The 20,029-nt window shown below is 48.6% G+C and overlaps 1 protein-coding gene across 1 annotated transcript; it reads left to right on the top strand.

Moving 5' to 3' along the window:
• The first annotated feature begins 1,175 nt into the window (after nucleotides 1–1,175).
• COQ10A (coenzyme Q10A) lies at nucleotides 1,176–18,859 on the top strand. Its single transcript, XM_084837091.1, has 5 exons — nucleotides 1,176–1,369; nucleotides 8,180–8,341; nucleotides 10,330–10,522; nucleotides 10,731–10,832; nucleotides 12,755–18,859. Exons 1-5 carry the CDS (start codon nucleotides 1,290–1,292, stop codon nucleotides 12,920–12,922), a joined length of 705 nt encoding a protein of 234 aa, XP_084693217.1. The 5' UTR covers nucleotides 1,176–1,289; the 3' UTR covers nucleotides 12,923–18,859.
• The last annotated feature ends 1,170 nt before the right edge of the window (nucleotides 18,860–20,029 follow it).

The following is a 20,029-nucleotide window of genomic DNA, read 5'->3' as shown; positions in this document are numbered from 1 at the left end:
TAGTTAAATATTTAAAATCAAGCTTAAAAACCCTAAGCATCCAAGGCAGCACCATAAGGGTCTCTTAATACTGGCACAGAGCATACAGAGAATGAGAAAATAAAATCTGTCACCATACCAGATCCTCTAAGTGCTATTATGACTGTCAATTTATTTTTTTTGAAACCAAATGTAATTGCAAAAATAATTATGATTTAAAATTTATTTACTGTCAGTATGGTAGGTGCTGTGTAGCAGCGGCAGGCAGAAGGTAGATCAGGATCTACTAATAGATCTCGTGATTTGCAGTAGATCTCCAAGGATTTCTGAATCCCAATACTTTAGCAAGAGTGGATAAAATTGTAAGGGAAAAATCTCTGGGAGAGATAGCCTTGTGCTAGCTATGGGCCTGGGCCATACCTTAAAGAATTTCAAAGGATAATTGGAAGAACTGCAAGTCATTAAGGGTGCAATCCTATGCATGTTTAGCCAGAAAAACGTCTTACAACTCCCAGCATTCCGAATGCTGGAAGTTGTAGGGCTTTTTCTGTCTAAACATGCATTGAATTCTGTCCCAAGAGATTTTGTAGAGTTTCTGTTCTGACTCTGTGAGGTTCTCGCCTTAAACAAAGCAAATTATCCCCCATTCAGCTATGTATTGCATTCACACGTTAACTGACTGCTCTTGTAACCAAAATCCTTTGCACAGCGCAATCCTATGCACGTTTACTTAGAGGCAGTTCTCTTACTCCCAGGTAAGTGTCCTTATACAGTTACAACTCCAGTTTTTCGCTTTTTGTGCATACACATAACGTCTAGGCAGATTTTTTCTAAGTTCGCCTCATGAGCGCGATGAAGTAGGCTGTTGCCTAAGAAAGCTTATGCCACGATAGAGAGCTGCGTACATATTCACTCTCCCTCCCACCCCTGAAAAATCTCCATTGTGTGTTTTCTATTGTCGGGTGGCAGCTCTAAACCCAATTCCACACCGCACGTGAACAGCTACGTCATGTGACTAGCCTCTAGTCTCTCGGCAGACGTCACAGCGCCTACTTGGAAGGGGTCGGCGATTCCTCAGGAAAACTGCCATTCCCATCGTTCCCTCGGCGGTGGTCTCCGGACTACAAGTCCCGTGATGCATTGCACTCTCTTCCTCCCCGAGTGTGATGCCTGTGCGGCGGCGCGCTGACGATGCTGTGACGCTGGCGGGGTGAGGGGTCACGGAGGCCGGAGCCGGTGTCTGGCTGGCTGGCTGCTGGCAGAACTGAGACGGCCGGGAGTCGGGCATTTCCATCAGGCTCCCCCCCTTCATGGCGGCCCGCCGGCTCCGGGAAGTCTTGCAACTGGGAGCGCGAGGAGGGCTGAGACCGAGAGCGCCCCCGGCTGGCTGGTGAGCGGGCAAGAGGAGGAAGGGGAGAGCAGGGGAGAGATCGGGGAGCGACAGACGGTGGGGGTGGGGAGGAGCCAAGCTGGAGTAGAGGCGGGCAACGAGCCGGCTGGCGGATGGGGGACAGTTACCGGCTGGGGGACAGTTAGTGTGGCCACCTCACTTTCTGCCTGGGCGCCTGGGCTTTACGCGGCTGCCTGACAGGCAAATCCAACAGGTGAAGCTCCGCCACCTCTAGCACTCCCATCTCCATGTTGTGAAAAGAGTCACCTGTTGAACGTCTGCTCCTCAGGCAGCTGTTCAAAGCATAGAATAGGGGTTGGGGGTGCAGAAGGAAAAGGTGTCCACCCTAAACACTTCGGAGTTGTGTTGTGTGCGATAAATGGCCTCCATTAAGTTCTGCTGGAAAGGGATTAACCTTAACAACCTTAACTCCCATTGGGAACCATCCTACACAGGGAGAGTGGGGTATGGAAAGGGTGTAGCAATAGGGAAAATACACAATCATGCTAGGTGCCACTTATTTTGACTCTTAATTCAGTTGTGTACCACTGAGGAGTTTGCTGGAGAAAAGCCTCTGTGGCCTGTGGAAGGTCATCAGAGGAGCAAATGGCAAAAGGATAGGCATTGGAAGGGAAAGAAGAAACAGAGGTTAAAGCGGATACTCCTCCGTTGAGGAAGGAAGATTAAGTGGGGAAGACCGGGGTAGTTTATGGAGAGTTACAGGTCATGTCTGGGAGGAGCATCTCTGGGGAGGGGCTCCAGGATCTGGAGGGTAGCAGAAGGGGGGATATTGCGAATTAGGAGGCAAGTAAAAGGGTGGAAGACAAAGAGGCCGGTGGGGAAAGCATACTAGAAGAAAGCACACACTGAGTGGGAGATGAATACCTGTTGGGGTAACAGGACTCTATGTGGGTTGGTTTCCCAAATGGCTGGAGAGGATTCTGTTCATGGTTGTATTCCTGTAGCAAAGTGCACTGTGTGCAACAGGTAGGTGTGTGCATGTGTTAGTAGCAATTCCTCTCCTCCAGTTTTTGACTCTGATACTGTCTCCCATTGCATGGCATGCTGGGAGACAGCTAGTTGGCCACTGTGTGGAAAGAATGCTAGACTAGAGGGACCCTTGGCCTGATCCACCACAGCTCTTATGTTCTTATGGCATGGCCATTCTGAAAGAGGGTTTGTCTCCCTTCATTCCTGGTGACATTTTTAAAATGTGTCATTCCTGTAGCACAATACAAAGGAAAGTTTCTCTGCCGGTCATCAGAATTAAACAGACTCACCATTGACAACTGTATTGGTGGTCACTTCTGGGTAAGGTACCCATTGCATTTTTTTGAACACTCAGTTAAGGTGTGTACGTTAGTTTGTCCATTCATTCAGTGTATGTTTGTTTGCAGAGTCTTGGCTGTGAGTGCAGAGCCAGTTGCTGGTGGTTTTTACTGGATCAGGTTCTCCAGAATAAGACGCTGATCTGGTATATGCCTTGGTAGGGAAGTGAACATGTTGGCAGAGGTGGCCCAAGTCTAGTGGCTGTTCAGTTGTTCCATAGGGAGCTGATGCTGTATTAACCCATCTCAGGAGATGTGGGTGCGTAAGAGAAAAGTGTGTTTTATATTGGCAGACAGCTGGTGAAAAGGCCCTCTCTAAGTTTCCACCTGCAAAACAGTATGGAGGATATACTCCATACTGTTTTGCAGGCGGTAACTTAGAGAGGGCCTTTTCGCCAGCTCTTGCAGTTATGTAGTCTCTGAGGAGTTATGTAAGAAAGGCAGCATTATGGAAGATTTCTCTTTAGCTTGTTTCAGGGGTAGGCAATCTGATGTCCTCCATATGTTTTTGACTACAACTCCCATAATCCCTGACCATTAGCTTATGGGAGTTGTAGTCCAAAACATCTGGAGGGTACCAGATCTCTCCCCCCCCCCCCGGCTTATTAGAGCATGATTTACTGGAGATGGAAACAAGGTGAGACCTCAGCATAGGAGCAGCTAACTCTCTTCAGACCTGTAGTTAAGGAAGTTGTTCATAGCCTTGAGGGATGTTAATAAAGTGTCAGCCTTAGTAAAGCTTGCGAGGCCTGCATTGGCTCTAAGAGCAATGAAACAGAAAACATCACAAATTCAGCACATGGAGCTAGGTGACAGTGCCACATTTTGTTCCTTTTATCCGTCTAGCTGGGGAAGGTTGGTGGTGCTTGTTTCCTTAGCAAACACAGATGGAGCTTTAGAGTTGAGGAACAGCTGGTGTCGGTAGAGTCACTTCCGGCATGGACTTTGGCTCCCTCTGACTCAAGACACCTATGACTTTTGAACAGCTGTTTGGCGGGCTGTCAGGAGCAGGGTTGTGCTGGGAAGCAAGGCACGTGAGGAGAGTCATCCTGGCAGGCCGTCTTCCCCAGGACAATTGTGGGAGCAGCAGTAGCAGTGTAGGGGGATCAGCATTTGCGTGGGTCATCTCATCTGTGGTCCAGGCACCTGTGGGGCATCTGCAGAGGCGACCTCCAAGGGTTGCCCATATGTGCCTGTGCCGTAGTGCAGAATTTGACTTCACAGTGCATGGGGAAGTTGGAGTGACAGAGCATACCGCATCAGTTGTGTCAAAGTTGCTAAAGGCAATGCCTTTTGATGCAAGATCTTGTTTGTATTTTTGTATGAAATGCACGAATTGGAATATGCAGGTGTGACTCCAGTGGGAGGTGCTGCTGTTCTTCTCCTAGGTAGAGCTGAGCGGAGTTGGAGTGGTCTTTCACCATCTGATGCTCTCTGAGTTGCTCCATTTAGACAAAGCATTTGATGCTTTCGCATTTGAACTGGCCTGTATGCTGGGAAGAAGAGGAGCACTAGGATTTTACTCCTCCCTTAAGCTAGTGTGTTGGCCTCTTGTAGTGGTTAAGAGCATAACCTATGAGCTGGATGTCCATGGTTCAAATCTCCACTCAGTTGTGTACTCATGGGGTGGTATAAAGTAAGCTACTGACTCTGAGTCTCAGCTCCCCTCTCATCTGTCATGAGCTGGAATTATTTCAATATTTTATAGGCTTCTTGTAATGGCTACTGAAATAATGCATTTGAAGTGCTTTGAAGTTCCTCCTTTTGGGAAGGAGGATTTTCTCCCCCAGCTTGGTGGATATCTTCTATTTGGAGCAGCCTTCCCCAACATGATCCCCTCCAGATGATTTAGACTACAATCCCCATCTACCACTGGCTATGCTCTGGGGCTGATGAGAGTTGTAGACCAACCCATTGGGACCGCATCATGTTGGGGAAGGCTGATTTGGAGGCTTCCATGCTTCAAATTGACTGCTTTTAGTAATGGAGGAAGTTTCTTCACTGGACCCATATTTTCCCCCCAGAAGCATCTCTAAATTTGTGCCAAAAGCTTGAGTGTGAACTGTCCAGTAATGCTCAGAGTTGGGCATCACTCTACAGTCCTGCTGTGTGGAAGATGCAAAGATGTTTCCAAGAGACTCCCAGTCCCAGGTCTTTCTTTGGATTTTGGTTTTCTGGTGTGCTCTAGAGCAAGTTATTTCCAAATTACCGCCTCCCCATATGACCTTGAACTTAGCTTTAGATCTGAGAGGCTTTGAGTTATGCTTGAACAGCCTAGCTACATCTTGGCAGGCTGCAGGAGTGGGCAATCAAGAATTTCTAGTTGAGTTGACTGATGTTCTTCTACTGTCATGGGCAACTTACCTTGCCTCCCTGCCTCACTTTCCCTCCACTGGAGATACTAATGCAAGGGGATTGTGAGGATTAGTTAGCAAGCACAACATGTTCCATTCTTAGTATAGATAGGTGTGCGTCTTAGAAGTAGCTTGGAATAGCTATCAGGGTTGTGTTGATTTTGTGATTTTTAAAAAGATAGTATTTTATTGTAGATTTTCAGTTGGACTGTTTTAATGTTGTATGCTGCCTAGTTTGGGAGCCTGTTTGGCTAAAAAGCTGGGCTACAATGTGGGTAGAAAATATTATAAGGAGATAATGGAAGATAAGCTATTATTGTGTTGATCTTCTAAAGAACATCTGGCTTTAGGGAATGGAGGTGGAATCCACATGTTTTCCCTGAGAACTCCGAAGTGCGGTTACTCAATCTCTTAAACTGGAAACCGTGCTTAGAGCTAGTAACTTCTCCCATAAGGGCCACAGTCAGCTTTGGAAACGGTTGAGGTAGTTTTGGGAAAGACACCACAAGGGCTCATGGGCCCAGAGGGGTGTGTGCACGCTGAGTTTTTCAGGGATGTTCGTGGTGGCCAGTGGCTCTGCAGTGTTTGTGTCTTTCCCTGTTTCTGTTTGCTGTGCCAGTCTGTGGGGTTTGAGCCACAGAAGGCACCAGCCTGAGATTTCATCACCAGGACCAAAGGTCCAGTGGAAAAACCTCCAGGGCTCTAGAGGCATGGCTTGAGACCAGAACTTTAAAAGTCTGCACACCCAGGTGAGGGCTGGTGGTATGTGGACCTCAGTGCCTCAGTTTTCTTTATGTGGAATAATTTGAGGAGCTTTGGGAGGGTTAATCCACAGAGAGCTGTGAGCACTTTCTCATTCCAGATTAAAAGTCCCAGGTTTCGGCCGGGGTGTGTTGGATTTCCTGTGCTGCAACTTCCTTACGTAACAGTCCTGTTCACAATTGCTTGCTTGGCAGTGCTCCAAAATAAATGTCCTAGTTAACCTGCTGGGCAGCTCTTACTGTAACTGGCCATTCTTTCTGGAGTCCCTCTGTCCCTGAATATACTGCAATTTGCTCCTTGCCTATTGCATGGGCAGTCCTTTTGGGATTGAGTTGCCTCTGGCAAAGAGACTGGTGCTGCCTTGCGACACCTGACCGGGTCCACCCCCTGCCTCAGCCTTGCACCTCTCCGCTCCCTCCTGGCGTGTTCTGTGGCTGCTTCGGAAGCACCTGTCTGAGTTACAGCACACAGCAGAGCTGTTGTTCATGCCACACACGCTGAAAGGCAGCTGGAATTGGCACCTCAGCGATGTCTTTGTATTCGATGTCTTTGTATTCGATGTCTTTGTATTCGATGTCTTTGTATTCGATGTCTTTGTATTCGATGTCTTTGTATTCATTCCTCTTCTTTGGGGGAAAAGCTTTAAGGAAATCTGGCAGCAGATGAAATGCAGAGTGTGAGGAAACAAGGTAATGGCAGTGGTCCCCTACGACTGGGGAGGGGAGCAGGAAATGCTGAGGAAATTTTCTTCAGTCCACTGGTAATGAAGAGATCGCGATTGCAAGCAGCCAGCAGCCTTGCCAGCTCAGGCAAAGAGCATTTATTTCTTTCCCCTTGGGGAGGAAAACTAAACTCCTCCTGCCATGGATAGATTTTCCACAGGGCATCCTTAGCATTTATTGCCTGACAGGGGAGCCTCCCTGGCTCAGAGGGAGGGCTTAGCAGCAACTCTTGTGTACGTCTAAGCCAGCCGGGCCCTATGCGGGAGACAGAAGCTGGCCGGGGCGGAAGAAAGCGCAGAGGGCCTTGTGTAACCCTGTCTGATGTTTCCTCCCATGTCATTTCGAGCCAGGCTTGTGGGAAGTGGAGGAGGAAATCGCCGCCCGTGACTTAGTGGGAGTGCATCATAGTTCTGGTTAGGGTTTTATGGCTGTCTCTGGGACAGGCTGATAAGAAAGAAACCCCCACGTGCCTCTTCAGACTGCACAGCCTTCTCCTGGCACCCTCTAGATGTTTAGGATTGCAGCTCCCAGCATTCCTGAGCATTGGCTCTGCAGGCTGGGGCTGATAGGAGTTGAAGTCCAAAACTTCTGGAGGGCATCCGGTGGGGGACGGTTGCTGTGGCCAAACATACCAGCAGCTCAACTGCACGTGGGCACCAGCTGGCTGGGTAAAATACCTACATGAAACCTGTTTGGAGGCAGGGGTAGGCAAAAGGGGCAGGCCTGTGCCTTTATGACACCATGGCTGTGTCCTGCCCTTCTATCCAACCTTGGCAGAGGTCCTAGGGAACAATTGTTTTTTAAAAGCCCTGTTCATTTTACTATTACTTTCAAATTACCTTGGTGTTGGGGAGGGTCTCCTTGGGAGAGAGAAGACACACCATCCAAGCTAGCATCGCTATAAATTGGCTCAATTTATAGGCAGGCATGGGTGACAAATCCAGTCGTGGTAATTTTTCATTTCTCTGATTTCCTTTCATGTTGAGGATGATGCAGGTTTTGCATGAGGAAATGGTCACACCCGCTCTTAGGGCGGCTCATCAAGGTCTGTAGAGGATTGCAGGGTGTTCTGCAGAAATGAGGAGGTTGCCTCAACCACCCTACTGTGTACTGTTAGACAAAAGTTGATGCTTCTCATGTGAACTGTCTTCTATGAGAGCAGCTTATGCCTGTCTCCATTGAACAGTCTGCACTGTTTGGCAAATGTGTAGGGCACGTCTGCAGTGCTGAAGACTCACTCTCACACATACAGGTGTGTGTGTGTGTGTGTGTGTGTGTGTTTTGTGAACGTGTGCAGGGGTGAGATAGGAGGCTCTTGATTACCTGGGGCCTTTGTCCATTCAAGTGAGTTGCCCTAGCGATGAGGCTTGTGTACTGCGGAAGTCAGGTGGTATTCCCAACTGTGGAGTAGGTGCGTCGAAGGTGTCTGAATTTCCCCATTATATCATATGTATGCAGGACTCTGATCCCGAAGACTGTGCTAGGCCATGCGTCCTTGTAACTTATCAATAAGTAAAGTCTCAGGTGATGCTCCTGTTCTGGTGTCTGTTGGGCCTTCAAGATCAAGGGCATTGGAATGAATCTGTGGGGAGGTGGAGTGGATCTCCTAGCCAATGAGTCCAGCTAATCTCAGGGATCTTTCAGTTCCAGGTACATGTCATCCTGTGGGATCCTGATGATCCGTGCCCCCCGTGCCATTGGCAGTCTTGACTGGGATCTTAGTGCTCAGCACAGCCGGACATTTATCAACTTTACATCGCCTTTCACCAACAAACGGAAGGAATATTCGGAGAGGAGGATCATTGGGTGAGCAGACTCATTTTGAAGGAGGATGAATGGGCTATTGGAGGGAAACTGTGCATTCTCTCTGATCACTCTGTAGGAATTGCACAAGCATCTTTCACCTGACTGTTATGCCCTGCTAGCGACTGCAGTGGGTAAGAACCTAAGAAGGGTCCTCCCTGCTGGATCAGACCAAAGGCCTGTCAAGTCCACCTCACAGTGGCCAACCAGATGCCTATGGGAAGCCCACAAGCATTATATAGATGCAAATTGTGCAATAGGCCCCTCCTGCTTGTGTTCCCTAGCACCTGGTATTGAGAGGCATACTGCCTTTGCTATTGGAGATAAGTCACCATGACTAGTAGCTACTGATAGCCTTATCATCCATGAATTTGTCTAATCCCCCTTTAAAGACATCTGCATTGGTAGTTATCACCACCACACTTTCTGGGAGTGAATTCCATAGCCAGACTATGTGCTATGTTGAAAAGCGCTCCCTTTTGTCTGTCCCGAATCTCCTGTTGTTCAGTGTCATTTGATGACCCGTTGGGTTCTAGTATTATGAGAGATGTAGAGAAACTTCTCTCTGCCAACTCTCTCCTCATCTACCTAATTTTATACACCCCTCCCTTTATTCACCTTCACTCTGACGTAAAAAGCCCTGTCATGTGGCCTTCCAGATGTTGTTTGATACCCAGCATAGTTGATGGGTGAGGGATGATGGAAGCTGCAATCCAACAGACTCTGGAGGGCACATGTTCCTCAGCATGTCCTCAGGGACAGAGCTCTGGGTTCTTCGCTCTCTGTGCGTCTGAGCAAGTTACTCAAACAATGGTCCTAACTGCATTTATGTAGAAGGAAGTCCCCTTTAATTGAACCTATTTAGGATAAAGGAGTCAGTTGTGCCAGGCCTCACCCATAGCTTCTGTTTGAGGACTTTAGTGCTCTATTCTGCATCACTGTAGGTTCGGATGAAAAAACACAAGAATGACGTAGTTGTATATTCTGATAGCAAGGTGTGGGGTAGGGAGGTCTGTCTGATGAGAATAAATTTTGTACCCAGACTTCCAAACATTAGATTTGAAATGTGTGTTGAATATAAGAAACATTCTGGAGTTCTTCAATGGATATGGCGTGTTTAGCAGTTGTAGAGGTTGGCTTCACTTTGAACTTTTGCATCTCCCTCTGCAAGAAAATATTCAGAACTCTGAATGTGGGGACAGATCATGCATACCTCCATTTAGATGCCGTGTCCCAAATAGAAAGCTAGATAGAAAGCTAGATAGAAAGATAAAAAGCTAGATGCCGTGTCCCAAATAGCCGTTGGTTCCTAGTTTGCCCGTTTTCTCTGCAGCAACAAAGCATGTCCTTTTTTTCCATTGGAAATGGGTGGAGCATCCATGATTCTTAATGGGAAAGCTAGATGTTGACACCTGTTAGTTAAAGCTCTGTGAAGTTTTATGGGCAGGGTTGGTACGGAGGCGGGGGGGAATGTTGGTTTGGCGAGAGCTGTAGTCCTTCAACCACTCCCATTATCCTTCTCCTGCCCCTATTTCCCTTCCTCTGCCAATTCAGTATCCCGACTCCATCCTGATGCATTGCCTTCTTCTACTGAAACCATCCCTTGGGTTGGGGGAGTGAAGCATAGAAATGTATCTCACCACCACCACCACACGCACACACACAACAAAAAGGCTTTAGCTTGGAGGGGAGGAGGGAGGCAAGGCTACTTTGAAAGTTCTCTATCGTTGACACACTCTGAGCATGATAGTTCAAAGCTTGACAAAGAGTGAGTTTCCAGCATCCTGTATTTCATAGACATGCATATATGTATCTGGGATTGCAGCCAGGCCACTTTTGCATACCCTCTTGTCAATATATTCCCCTGGACAGTTCAGTTAGAAAATGGTTTACCTTTCCCCTGCGATGTACGCAATATACCATCATCGTAAGGATGTCCATGTTACTTGGCTCCTAACTGCCTCTTGATTTCACTCTCCCCTTACTTGCAGTTACTCCATGCAGGAGATGTATGGCGTTGTATCCAATGTGGACGAATACAAGGAATTTGTGCCCTGGTGTAAGAAATCGGTTGTGGTCTCTAAGCGCACAGGCCATGTGAAGGCCCAGCTGGAAGTTGGATTCCCTCCAGTTGTGGAACGTTACACATCCATTGTGACGCTGGTGCGGCCCCACCTAGTGAAGGTGAGCTCCCCATTTGCGTGCAGTCCAGATTCGTCAGCAAGAGCCACATGATTAACAACCTACATGGGTCAACTGGCTGATGGGTCAACTGTGCTGCGTTTGGACCTAGGAGGATAGGGTTGGATGCTGTCATGCTAGATTATCTGGGTGGGCCTGGACTTTTGCTAGCCAAGGCCTTTTCTGACCTTGCCCCTGTCCCTTCCCCCAGGCTGTCTGCACGGATGGGAAGCTCTTCAACCACCTGGAGACCAGCTGGCGTTTCAGCCCCGGCATTCCAGGCTACCCTCGCACGTGCACGGTAGACTTCTCGGTAAGCGCACATGACGAAAAGTGTTCCCAGCCTGCTCAGCTCCTCCCGCATGAAGGATTTGTCAGTCTGTGCTGCCAGGGGTGGGTTGGTCCCTTTGAATCAGGAAGGGAAAGCACTTCCCTGCAACAGAGCCCAGAAGGTATTAGGCCGCAGAAAAGGGAGCTTTCCCAGCAAGAGTTAGTCAGCCAAGGAATCAAATGTTTTGCTCATGTTCACAAACAGTTAAGAGCATGAGTTTACACAAGAGGTGTTATGCTTCTTGGATCTGCTCCCTAACTCTTAGAGAGCAAGTGAGACTGAGAGCCATGATGTCTGTCTTGGCTTAATAGCTGTGACCTCAAGTGAGTCCCTCTATCATTCTCAATGTCTGACCGCCTGTGAGGGTGTGTATACTTGCTGTGGGACACTGGATGCCTTCCTTTCCCCTCCACCTCCTTGTATATAGTAATTGACAAGGCAGAGATGAGCCTGGCTTTTCCCCCCCGTCCGCTCTTGAATATTCCCAGCCAGCAGCCATGCGCCTCTCCCCGTGGTCTGCTAATTTGTGACACCTGATCATGGGGCAGGGCGAAGTGCCTGTCTTAGGTGTCAAATGTGAAAGAGCACAAATCCCACACTCTTCCTCCCCCTCTCCCTCTGGTAACGTACCACTGCCTCCATACGCCTCATCAGTTCTTTGGGTAAGAGTCTTTAGGATGATGCCGTTGTCCTAGTGCAACCAGTAAGGCAGTCTTTCCCAACCTGGTAACCATATGTTTTGGACTACAGTGCCCATCAGCCCCAGCCAGTAGTCAGGGGCGATGGGAGTTGTAGGTTAAAGCCTGGACGGCCCTAGGTTGGGGAAGGCTGCAGTAAAGTTTCTTGGGGAGACTCTCCAGGCCATCAGAGGATGAGAAGAACTGCAAGAGAGAGGGAATTTTGCTCCCCCTCCTCTCTCTTCATCTTCTCCCTCTGCCTGCCTCTCTCCTCCTCTTTAGTGGGACATGTTCTGCAAGGTGGTGTTGGCATCCTAGAGAGACTGGCGAAGTTTCTGTAGAATGAGACCATGTTGCACAAGATGGTTCCAGCCTTGGGAAAACCTTACCGGTCACTCTAGGATGCTGAGAAAAGGGAGGGCTGGGGAGAGGGGCTGGAGTACGGACTCTCACTCCTTGCTGGAATCAGCAGTGAGGTGATGGCTGCTCTTGTTGCTGGAGGATTTTTTTGTAGGGAGGCTGAGCTGGAGTGTGTCTCCCAGAAGCTTTAATGTAAGCTTCTCTCATCCTGATCTACTGATGTGCTAAGGAGTTGAGTGAGCTTGGTCAGCTGTGTCTGTCATGCTTGGGGAGTTGCAAACCCTCTGTAAATGTCAGCCACAGAGCACAGCACAAAGCAGGGTCTTTCCAGTCTGTCACAGCAAGCCTCTCTAGTTCAGGAAACGAGGGACTTGGGTATTTAATATTACAGCATCCCATTTTCTACTTGTTGAAAAGAGCCTCAGCTGCCCAATTATTTTTATTTCTTTATATTTATCGCATTTTTATCTTGCCTTTCAACCAGAAAGGCTCCCAGAGTGGCTAACAAAGTTAAGAAATAAGACAGTCCCCTCACACTTATAACCTAAACAACACAGCATAAAAGGAAAGGGGATTGGGAGGGAGAAGGAAAAAAGTAGCTTCAGGCACTAGTTTCTTAGTTGCGAAATTCAGCGGGTCATGGAGTTGGATCTAAACAGTGCAAAGGCTGCTGCTTTCTCTTCCTCTGAAGTCCTCTGCAGGGGCAGTTAGTAGCAGGCTCGAGGGAGGGGGGCTCTCAGCTGGAGCCGTATTCAGGCATGGTGGAGGGGTGCCTGACTGCAGCTTCCCCTCCCTCTTATTTTTCCTGTGTCTGAAAGCGGGGGCTGGGCTGGCTGTGTCTTACGCTCTCCCTCCCTCTCTCCACAGATTTCTTTTGAGTTCCGCTCCCTGCTTCACTCCCAGCTGGCCACGGTTTTCTTCGATGAGGTGGTCAAGCAGATGGTGGCCGCCTTTGAGCGCCGGGCAGCCAAGAACTACGGCCCCGAGACCCGCATTCCCCGCGAGCTCATGTTCCACGAGATCCACCAGACGTGAAGCCCACCTGCTGCCTCAGTGGCCCTGCGGACACTCTGGGCTGGGGGTGCTGAGCTCTCGTGGCTCCCCCAGCCTCTCTTGTTTTTATCTATTTATTTGGTTTCTCCTGGTATCCTGTCTAATTTATCCACTGGGCCTGGTGTGATGAAAGAGACTTGTTCCTAAGGAAGGGGCCAGGCTGCCATGTTACCTCCAGAGCAACCTCTCAACCTTCTCTCTTGGCTGGCCATGCTCTTATACTGGGCCATTCATACATACGTACATACATATATATATATATTTTGTAACACACTTTATTTGAAGCTTCCCCCCACCTTTTAAATCCCTCTCCCCCCACCCCATTCTCCACCAGTTATATATCTCGGTGTGGCTGCCTAGGCTGCAGACTGTGCCAATCCCTGCTTCTTGGGGGAGAGGTGGCAGAAGCCCATGTGTACGCGTGTGTGTCATCAGGTTCTCTTTCTGTGCCTAGCGACGGGCCTGTTGGAAACTGTGCCTCTTACATCATGTGCGTCAAAAATTAAAAGTACCCCACCTGCCCAGGGCTGCCTCTGGGAAATAGAAAGGGTTAGGGGAGAGGCTGTGCCAGTTTCCCGATGCTCTCCGTAGTGGTTGGGTTTGCGGGGCCCTGCTGGCTTAACCTTGCTGTGGAAGGGGCGGAGCCACGTCATGGGAAGGCAAATGTACCGGGAGGCATTGCGGAGGGGCTGGTCTCTGTTACAGAGAGGCCGTTGGTGCCTTGAGCCTCTGTTAAGCGGACGTCGTACCTGCTGTGCCGCTGCGTCCGGCTTGGCCTCGCCTTCCTCCCCTAAATGGTCCCATGTGCTTTGTTCACAGCTAAGCTAGGTAGAGGGGACTGGCGCCCAGTTAGCTGCCCCATGGCTGCCAAATATGGGCTGGTAGCCGGGGGCAAATGAGTTCTGAGACTTGAAGGAAAGACTTGTGCCAAACTGAAGGCCAAGGAAGGTATGGCTCATGGAGCATGAACAGTTTTGAGAAGTCCCCAAGCGGATGCATTGGGGTGGGGGGGAGAACACTTCCTGCTGGAGCGCCACTAGGGCTTTCTGTGAAGCCCAAGGCACCAGGACTCCTGGCTCACCTGCATCCGAAACTCGAACGTCATCTGGAAGCCCTGCTGTCTTGCCACTGCCCGCCCCAGAGAGCAGAGGGCATCCTTGGGACTAGCGAAGCAGTGGAATCGTTGTGTGAGCTATCTAGCTGCCTCATTTTCCCCAGCCCCATAGTTGCTTGCTGCTCTGTATTAAGGGACTCTCAGAAATGGCATGAGCAGGCTGCAGCTCTGGGGACAAGATTCTCCCCCCCCGCCAAATCATGGTTGCTCTTCCACTGGATCTTTCCATAGCAGGAGAGATCAGCCTTGTGTAGTTCACTCAAACTGAAGCTCCCACAGTGGACTACGAGAGAGGAGTGAGTGGTTCACCACGGTCTCCAGCCCAGTCATTGTGGGGAGGAATGCAGTTGGAATCCACAGGTCCCAGTTACGGTTCTGAATCTTGCCGAGCTCCATTTCTTGGCCAGTATTGAAAGCTGGGCAATGCAGCCATCTGGTCTGACCAATCGTGGTTCCAGAAACCACCTCCTGTTCCCATTACCTTGTTCCTGGCATCCCCAAGTTGCTTCTCCCCTCTCCATGATCCAACTCTGTTGTCCATTTTGCTGGTTTGCAAAGGAGTGTTGCCTGTGTTAGAAGCACATTTTGCACAGTCCATGAGCACATGATTGCTGGGGTGGGGAGAGGAGCTCTGGTTCCTCTGGGGCCCAGGGAGGGGCTGAACCAGCACCCCTCCATGTCCCATTGGGCTGTATCAAGGGCTGTTCCGCGCAGTGTGGGCTTGGGCATCCTAGGCACTAGGCAGCGCATTCTGGGTACATGTGTGTGCGTGCTTTTGTGGAGATGTAACACTGAGTGTGGGAGCGAGAGTGATCACTTTGTATGTTGTTTTCATAGATTCCCATTGACCATGGCTTCCTGAGGCTCTCAGTGACAAATGCAGGGAATTGGAAGGAGGGGGGCATTTTTAATAGATAAGTGGGGTGTTAATGTAACTAATAAAGAATGAATAAACTGTGGGTTGGGGAAATTAAAGTAGATGGCTAAATCTAGGGCCCTGCTTTTTGTGCCACTGTTCAGCAGTCTGACCATCTCACTTGCTCAACTCTTCGGTCTAGTGGTTCTTTGCTGCAACACCTCTACTTTGTACCGGGGGGGGGGGGGGGTTCTCAGGCGAATGGTCCAACAAGGGCTTGCCTTGCATATGTGACAAACTCTCATTCTCTGAGCTTTCCCCTTCAGGACCTGGATTCCCAGAGGGGGCGTGTGGGCTGCAGATTGGAGCCTGCCACGTGGGTGGCAAGCAGCAGCTGGACCACTGGGAAGCCCCTCCTTGGACAGAGCTGTGTCATAGATACCTGAGCTCTTGATGCAGCAAGGTGTTCCCCAGGGCTGCCTGATTCCTTCCATGGTACGATGAGGTTTCCTTTCATTTGCACCCAGGCAAGGTTCCATGCTTCGCTTTCTGAGTAGGTCTGCTATTTCTGCTTCTATCCCGGAAGCTGTGGGGTGGCTAGCATCATAACTCTGGAAACAATGGCCAGCCTGCCATTCCATTCCATGCTGAGGTAGCGACCTGGCTTTGAGGCAGCTCCCACAAGGCTTATTCCACCTAGGTTTTGAATGCCAGTTGTCTTGGTGCAGAGTTGTGTTGTGGTCACCTGAACTGTATGATTTTGGCCCTACAATTGGTGACCCTTGCAGAGATATTCCCACAGCAGCACCCACCCCCACACACACACACACCATCTTTCATATTTAATGGTGTTCCTCCCCTCCTCCTAAAATGTACTGACTGAAGGAGGCTTGGTTCCAAAGAACATCCTTTTGGGCCATTTGAAACTATTTACTTGGTCTTTATCCCAGTTTCTGCTGTTCAATATGGAAGACAAACAAGCTTTTATATGGAGTGTTTGCATTCATTAGCTGCTAGGGAAGGGAAGGCTTGTATTTTTAAGGCCAGTGTTTCCCAGAATGCTTGTCTGAGCAAGTAGCTTCTTACTTTCTTTTTAAAGAGGCATAAGTACTTGTGGGGAAGCCACCCCAAGGGGTCCCAGATACCCGTGAGGAAGCCATGTATGACGAGAGGCTTCTGACCTGCTCTGTCATGCATGTCCTGTGTTCTGTGAATGAAAAACTGCCATGTTAGAACTCCACCTTCCTGCTTAGTTGCCCTGGTTATCTGATGTGTGCATTGAGAGGAGGAGATGCAACTTGGATGGCCCAAAATTTGAAGCCTCTCTGTCCACGTCTCTGGAAAGCGGCCCTTGAATCTCAGTCCAGTGGCGTGACTTGCTTGGCAACTGAGGTAATGTGCGAGGAGCAGAGTCCCCACCCCACCCCACCCCCCATGCACACTTTAAGCAAAGCCTAGTTTGAATCCATATTTTTTATTTAAGGCTCAGTTATGTTGAAAGGAGAATCTGAGTTTGGATGGGAAAGTCCCAGCTTCAAATCTCCACTTCAGGCTTCACTATTGCAAGAGTGTTGAGGCCATGTTGCCAGCTCTGAGCAGCATCCTGCCATAAAGGGTGGCTAGAAGAATAAATGAAACAAGCATTTTAAAGCAATTGGTCTACTGAAGTGCAGCCTTCCCCAGCTGGATGCCTTCTAGATGTGTTGGACTGTAACTCCTATGATTCCCCAATGCTGGTTGGGCACCATGGGAGTTGTAGTCCAACACACCTGGAGGTGCCGGAATTGGGGAAGGCTGCTGAAGGGTATTGCAGGAATAATCCAAACAGCCACCCCTTCTTCCACTGGCAATCTTACTGTAACGTCAGATTTTCACCTTTCTAACAAAGGCTGCAATCCTACGCGTGCTTATTTGGGAGCTAGTCCTATTGAACTTGGTGGGACTTACTTCTGTGTAAATACACTGAGGGTTGCACTTTAGACTAATTGCCTACCTGTGTCAGAGTCTCGGGATTGTAAGAGTGGGCTTTGAACACACAAAGGTCTAGTGGTTATTTGTAAACTAGTTTGACTGTAGTGGGCTTGCTCTTCCACGGTGTAAGGTGATATACCGACCTGCTTCTATTCCAGAGGAGTACAGAAAAAAATGTGGAATGTGATATTTGGTGCAGACTTCAGCTTCTGCAGAATTGCATTTTTTTTTCTTTTTTAATAAAGCAAGTTTCTAGCTCTTATGGGCTGTAACAATATACTCACAACTGTAGGTAATACCTAAAGAAAACCAGAAGCCAGTGAGGTGGCTGAATTAGATCTCTGGTGGCTGGGGTTTTGTGCTTTGCATTTGCTGCCCCTTTCCGTGACTTTCAAAATAGTACAAATTGCAGAATAAGTTACACAAAGGTTTAAAAATGCATTTTTTCCAATTTGCATAACATATAAACCATGGGATTCTGTTGATTTTTTTGTGCTTGCCTTGGCACAACCTTTTTTTTAATGACTATATACAAGCAGCTACTTCACAGCCTATGTGCCACAATTGCTTCTCATGCTGCTACTCTGCAAAGCTGGTTTCTTTCATGGATATGCAACATGAAGCTTTTTTGAAAGGATTCTTGAGAACAATGCTGTGTGTACAGAGAATACAGACTTTATAGCGGGCACTTTGGGGGCAGATATCCCAAAAGGTTGGCAATAGCAGACCTATGAGTTGTTCGAAGAGCAAACAACTCATTTAGCACTTTCTTGGATCCTGAGCCACTCTCTTCCATAGCCATGACTAGGAACTTGCTTTTAAAAAAAGAAATGCAAGTTGCTCATTGCGAGTCTGGTTACTGTTAAGCACCATCTACAATAGCAACCTTACCATTATTAATTTGCTGAGCGGGGACCAAGTCCAGATATTCTTAATATTTTGAATAGCAAGCCATTTCTGGCTCTTAGAAGGTCGACTAATCTAGCAACAGATTAGTCTCTTCTTTCAAGCACCAGGAGACAGACTAATAGCCCTCCTGTTACATCGAATCGTTGCAAACCTGATTCTTGAGTCATAGGTTGTGTTTTCTGTAATCCTACACTATTACTCCCTCTTAAATGGACAGATAAGTAGTACATGTCGCTGATCAAACTAAAGTTAGTTGTGTGCAAGTCCCACTGAAAGCAGTAGGATGCAAAGTTAGGCCTGACCTAACTTCAGTTGTGATAGGGAACATAGATTATGTGTCATGGTTAGGTGCTTGTTGAAACTTTATCCCATGATTTCAAGTTTCCTGCCAGTCCTTGCTCAGCCTCAAGTACTGACAAGATATTCACCTTAGTGCAGCTTTCCCCAACCTGATGCCCTCGAGATGGGTTGGGACTACAACTCCCAGCATCCCCCAACCAGCAGAGCTGGGAGTTGTAACCCCAACACATCAGGAGAGCACTAGGTGGGGGGTGGGCGGGGGATACTGCCTTAGTGGGACTCATACCGACTCTTTAGAACGCTCTCCATTGCACAAAACCAGCAATGCTTTATTTGAGGTTTGCTTGTCTGAGTATCTTCCCTTAAAGGCCAGATGGTTGTTAATGTCTCTCCCTTCCCTCCTCATCCAAGGAGCCTGGAGTTCTCAGCTGCTCAGGCTGCTCTGTGTTCAGCAGCTGATCCTGCTGCTCTCCATGGGCAAAGCAGATCTATCATAGATGTTGCAGTGCCTTCTGCTTTTACCTGTATGGATGTGCTTACTGGCCCCAGCTGCCTCATGCTCCTTAGTCTGGTCTGTGCTACCTCAGCTTGTGAGAAACGGGGTGTTTTCCAGAAGAGTAGATGAAATCATGGACAGTAGGAGGAAGGAATTATTTTGCCCTGCCCTTGAACTGTGAATCTTATTTGATTATTGCAAAATCTGTCTGAGAATGTTCAAAGACAGAACCAATCCCAAGAGCATTTTTATAGACCAATAAAAAATGTTTGCAAAAGATGACAGACCTGACTGAAATATTATTGTGGGCTGGAGTAAGGGGTGGTGGTGCTGCAATGGCGCACAGGGCTTCTAGGCACTATGGTAAAGTCTTCATTATGGAATGGAGGTGGCAAAGAATCGCCCACCAAGCATTGTTCTTCACCCATAATACATACACCTTCCATACCTGGATTGCACCTGGGGTACCAATACCCACTGAAAGTGCCCCAGGTGGGATGGGACAAGAGATTTGCCTTAGTGCAGCCTTCAACATGGTGCGCTCCAGCAGTGTTAGACTACAACTCCCAGCACCTCCCAGCCAGCATAGCTGGGAATTGTAGTCCAGTGCTTTTAACATCTAGGAAATAAGATCTCCCACTTGACAACCACATTCTGTAATCAGTGAATAGGGATATTGAATAAGGTGAGTAATACGAATTGACCCATATGAACTTGGTGTTTTGCTTTGCCGTATGGGTGGAGGTAGCGCATGTGTAGCAGAAAGGAAGAGGGGTGAACATTAAGCACTCAGTATGTGGGAGAAGGGAGACAGAGGTAATTGCAAAACTGTTCAGGCTGTAGGTGAGCCTTCCCCAACCCAGTGCCTTCCTGGTAGTTTCGACTATAATTCCCATCAGCCTCAGGCAGCATGACCAGGGATGATGGTAGCTGCAGTCTGAGCCATCTAGAGGGCACAAGGCTGGTGTAGCCATTCTAGTTGACCCCCACCCCCCACTGTCATAGCATGACCCAAGGCACAGGGTTCAGGTTTGAAGAAGACTACAAAAGCTATCTGCTGTGCCCAAGTTTCCCAGACTAAGCTATTTTAAAAAGAAAGCTGAACAGGCACTAATTTCTGCACTACAGGAAGCCAGTGCTGTTCAAGTGGTTCTCTAACTGAATGATCACCCACTTCTCCATTTGCTCACCAAAGATTTTATCCCTCGGATTCTCAGACGGATCCAGACCATGTTACGCCTCTCCTTGAGCCCTGTTAAACCCCAAATCCACCATAATTGGGGCTGAGCAATTGGTGGCTTCTTGCAGTAGCTCCCAGCAAAGCTAAGCTGCCCACTCAGGAAACATGCTAGTCCTTCTGGGGCTACCAGTTCACACTGCATAGGTGAAGGATCACTTCTGAGGGCTTTCCTATACGAAGAGCAGGGAGGGGGGAGACATTGA

This window comes from Heloderma suspectum, chromosome 2 (genome assembly GCF_057233095.1).
Source record: "Heloderma suspectum isolate Gila_16-S chromosome 2, 16-S_ref, whole genome shotgun sequence".
Classification (NCBI taxonomy): domain Eukaryota; kingdom Metazoa; phylum Chordata; class Lepidosauria; order Squamata; family Helodermatidae; genus Heloderma; species Heloderma suspectum.
Note: the sequence above shows the minus strand (reverse complement) of the source record. Positions and strands in the feature narration are given on the sequence as shown.